The 3,981-nt window shown below is 49.4% G+C and overlaps 1 protein-coding gene across 1 annotated transcript; it reads left to right on the top strand.

Annotated features, from left to right (window-relative positions):
- The first annotated feature begins 1,372 nt into the window (after window positions 1–1,372).
- Window positions 1,373–2,606, top strand: LOC100897448 (uncharacterized). Its single transcript, XM_003743403.2, has 3 exons — window positions 1,373–1,461; window positions 1,667–1,823; window positions 2,361–2,606. The coding sequence occupies exons 1-3, from the start codon at window positions 1,381–1,383 to the stop codon at window positions 2,552–2,554; spliced, it is 432 nt and encodes a 143-aa protein (XP_003743451.2). The 5' UTR covers window positions 1,373–1,380; the 3' UTR covers window positions 2,555–2,606.
- Window positions 2,607–3,981: the final 1,375 nt, after the last annotated feature.

The following is a 3,981-nucleotide window of genomic DNA, read 5'->3' on the forward strand; positions in this document are numbered from 1 at the left end:
TCGATTGTTCAGCGCGCTTCAATCTGAATAGAATGAATCCTGCTCACCTGAGACACAACGCAGACAGCGGTGGGAAGGGAAAAGTCCCACCAGAGCGACATCGGGCAATGATCGAGAAAGTCCTCAATGAGCTTCTTCTGAGGAACGATGGCTTATTTCAGACGCGAACAAAATTGCTCGAGTTGAATTTGTCGACTTGGAGGACCTCATCATCAAGTCACTGCATTTTTTGAAAGCGGAAGAAGTAGTCCTGCAAAATGTGACGATCAAGACTCTTGGGAATCTCGCCATAGCGGGTCTGTAGCTCTGTCGGGTTAACTCCCCGTGGACTAAACAGTATCCTATTTTTCCCATACATCGAGATATTTTTCCTCGATCAGCCTCCCTGCCGGACTCACACTCGCTCTCCACAATGTCCCATGAATTCACTGTCCCGCGTTGAGTGTCGCGGTCATGCCTCACAACCGAACTCTCGTCTCGGGGCTTCCCAGCGAGGAACGAAGGGATCATGTAGATCCATAATGCAGAGATCCCTTGTGATGAAGGTCCGACACTTCAGATACTCCGCGGTTTCGACTCCGGTTCCAGGAACGCGAATTTGTCGTGGTCGAGAGCGAGCGAAGCTGATCGCTAGGATTCTTAGTCGGTTTGTCGTTGTATTCTAAACGTCTCTCTGTATCTGAAGGGCCCATTTCACTCAAAGAGCTCCTGATTACGAACTCGAGGATCGGGAGAGTCGAGTCTGGATCTCTCATTTTCAAGAAGAGTACCTCGCTCCGAATCATCGGATGCGCAATCGGTATGGACTCGGAGGAACCACAAAAGAATGACTTCGAGGAGATCCTGCAGACGCTTTTCATTTTGTGCAGAAGAATCTCAGGTCCTTCTCGTCGACCATTTAACAGGTGAAATTGAAAAACTAGGCCTGACCGTTGAAGATTCTGAGGAATTTACTCTCCGAAATTCCGAATGTGAGTGAAAAGAGATCCCGTGGGTTTGTACGGACATTCTTCACGCCCCCGCGGATGTACTCCATGACTATCTTCTTATTTCCATGATGCAGTCACTTTAGGAGAAAATGCTCTAAATCTCATCAATGTGAGCAAGGTAAATCCGAAGGGATCATATTCGACCCTTGACCTATCCCGATTCCTTATCTGAGTCTGTCCCTCGTCTTCTCAGGTCGAGGTCGACCGGAATGATATCCGCAGCACGACCATAGCGAGTTTCCTCGCGTCGACGATCAAAACGCTCTCGGTGACGAACAACAGGCTCAGGCTCGTGGGAGCGGAGGTGAGCTTTCATTAGAGTGTCGATATCTGTCGAAGTCTTTCCGAAGTCTGAACCGCACTGCTAACCATTTTCCAGACTTTCTATCACATGGGGGACATCAGCGAAATCCATCTCGACCACAACACATTCGGCAGAATTGCGGAGAAGGGATTGGACTTCCATTCAAAGGTCGGCATTCCTCCGAATTTTTCTGTGCATTCACATAACCTCACGCTCTTACCCGTGCGCGCTCGCGTTCTAGAGTGAAATTCCTTAGAAATCGAGCTCCCAACCTCCTCCTCTCAGTGGCCGATAGGGGAAAACGGAGAGCCCGTGTAATATTCGCTCAACATCTTCACGGAACAGATTGATAAACATTAAATGACTGTTACAGGCTGGTATGAGATCGTTCAGTGTTCTGAACAACAGATTCAGCTGCGATTGCTATCATAACTGGCTTTGGCGGTACGGAGCCGACGATTCCGGGTCGGCTTCCCAATATGAGAGCTTCCTCCACTCGTCCAAGTGCGATGCTCCCTCCTACTTCGCAGGTGAAACCTCGTGAGATATAGAACTGATATGAATGAAACTCCCCGCTCCGAGAATCATTGATCAGTAGAGTTGCTACATGGGAGGCCAGGCTCTTTCTTGTCCGCTTCCTCAAGGGTCTCTAGAACATGTCCGCTTCCAGGAATTTCCGAGCAAATACCTTTTCAGTTCGACAAAAAAAATTGAATTTCTGCGCTATTCGACTGCACGAGCATGGGCCAGGGGTTGCGTCGGGAATTTGCTCCTCAGCGGATTGTCTCTGAACGATCGATTATGGACTTCGAAGTTCACCCGAGTGTTGCTCATTGGGAAAATAGGTGGAGACTTGGATTGATTCCATGGAAAGGGCAGAAAACATGGAGAAGAGATTCCGCTTTCGGTGTCCGCTTTTCGTCCCGATGTCCGCGCGGGCATTGTCCTTATTTCGGGAAAGAGATGTCCTCCCATGGAGCAACTCTATTCATCAGGGAACCGAATCCACCTAGATTTCCTACATGGCCGGCTCGAACACTCAGTTTTCTTGTTTCCCTTCGTCGCAGGTCTAAGGCTGTCCGAGGTCGTACCTCTAATCGTCAGGGACAAATGTATTCGCATAGAGCCGATACACAAGGGCGAGTGCTGCGGTATCGGCGGCGAGTCTCCCGTGGTCTTCGTGTCTTCGGGAGCGTCTGGAGGATTCTTGCGCACGGTGCTCATGGCGTTCTTACCTGTTCTCGTGAGCCTTATCTCGTGAAAACATTAGGAAAGACGACGAGCGCGGAAGGCGTATCGCGAGTGTCGAAACATACCCCCGCCGTGAAGGAAAGAAGAAAAACATCATCATCTAATTTTTCAAAAATAAATAGCAGGTTTATTTTGTTTGCATATTATTTACATCGTTTGATTGTACAATGTCCGATTGGCGAAGACGGACAGCTTTGAACTTATTTTAGGGATATTTACATACACTTCAACTGCGTTCTTTTCTTATATTACTTTAGAGAATGTGTTGCGACGTATATTTCACTTGGTCTGTTTGTGTGATTTCCTCGGTCATCTGCGTCCCGGGTCGTCCTTTCATTCGTTCACGCATCCATCCATCCATTGGTCTATCTATCCGATTTCAGTTTTCTTTGGGGAGATAGCTTTTTTACTCTTGGCGCCTTCCATTCGAGCCAGCATCCTTTCAGCCGATCGGTGTTCGAATCATAGGCTGATTTTAGATGACCATTATCTGGAAGCTGACTCTATCTTTCCGACGGTCTACGTTCGAGGCTCCTGCGAGGCCGCACGATATCCTGAGTTCGGTCTTGAACGGCAAATCGGTGAATTTCAACATGGCCAGAAGCGGGGACGCGTTCCGCCCTCGCGGGAAGAAGCGCAACGGGAAGCCTCGGAAGGGCGAATAACCGATCCGAACGTGTCGATTTTCGCACAAGCACTCCAATTCCAGAATTCCTTCTTTGGTAGCGACAGGAATGAAGTTCGGGTTCGGTCGGAAAACTACCGCGATGCACGGATCGCCGGACCGATATCCAAAATTGTCGGCGGCAGAACATTCTTCAGAGACTAGTTGAGTAGGAAACGCGGCGTCGGTTTGGGTCGCGTTGTAGGCGGACACGACTGTCAGAAGATCGGATAGTTGTTGTGCTTGCTGCTGATACGTCGACGGATTATGGCGGTTGACGATAATGACCTGCGATCTGTCCATTAGATCAGTCGGAGCAGGTACGACCGAAAGTGAGCCTTCCTCGAGGAACGGTGAAAATTCGTTCGCTGATCGCAGTCCGTTCTCTTGCCAGTGCGACGGGATCGACTGCGAGACGACGAGCAATACCACACACAACGCTGTGAACAGAGCGATCAGAGCAGAAGAATAGAGAACCGCCCGAATCGGTGTGAGCCGTGTTGGTTCGACGGATTTTCCGGATGACGGATAAAGGCTGGAATTCAGAAAGAGAGATTTTAGAATATCGTCATCGATCACGGCATTACCATTCGTTCGGATAACGAGAGAATTTCCTCTCTCGTTCCGCTCGCGAGAGAATCGACAATTTCCCGGGTGGTTTTTGGGGGGAAAAAATTATTCTCGCTCACCTATCCTTCTTGACGGGCACCATTCCCTTGGTGATGGTATAAGGGGCTTTCGTGAGGTGATGGGTGTCGTTCTCCGTCGACTGG

The sequence above is a fragment of the Galendromus occidentalis genome, unplaced genomic scaffold (genome assembly GCF_000255335.2).
Source record: "Galendromus occidentalis unplaced genomic scaffold, Mocc_1.1 scf7180000077446, whole genome shotgun sequence".
NCBI classification, from domain to species: Eukaryota; Metazoa; Arthropoda; class Arachnida; order Mesostigmata; family Phytoseiidae; genus Galendromus; species Galendromus occidentalis.

Bases quoted from the DNA above. Each gene is read 5' to 3' on its own strand.
- LOC100897448 (XM_003743403.2), top strand. From the start codon at position 1,381: ATGGGGGACATCAGCGAAATCCATCTCGACCACAACACATTCGGCAGA. The intron at 1,462-1,666 runs GTCGGCATTCCT...TGACTGTTACAG, and splicing joins GATTGGACTTCCATTCAAAG to GCTGGTATGAGATCGTTCAG. The intron at 1,824-2,360 runs GTGAAACCTCGT...CCTTCGTCGCAG, and splicing joins TGCTCCCTCCTACTTCGCAG to GTCTAAGGCTGTCCGAGGTC.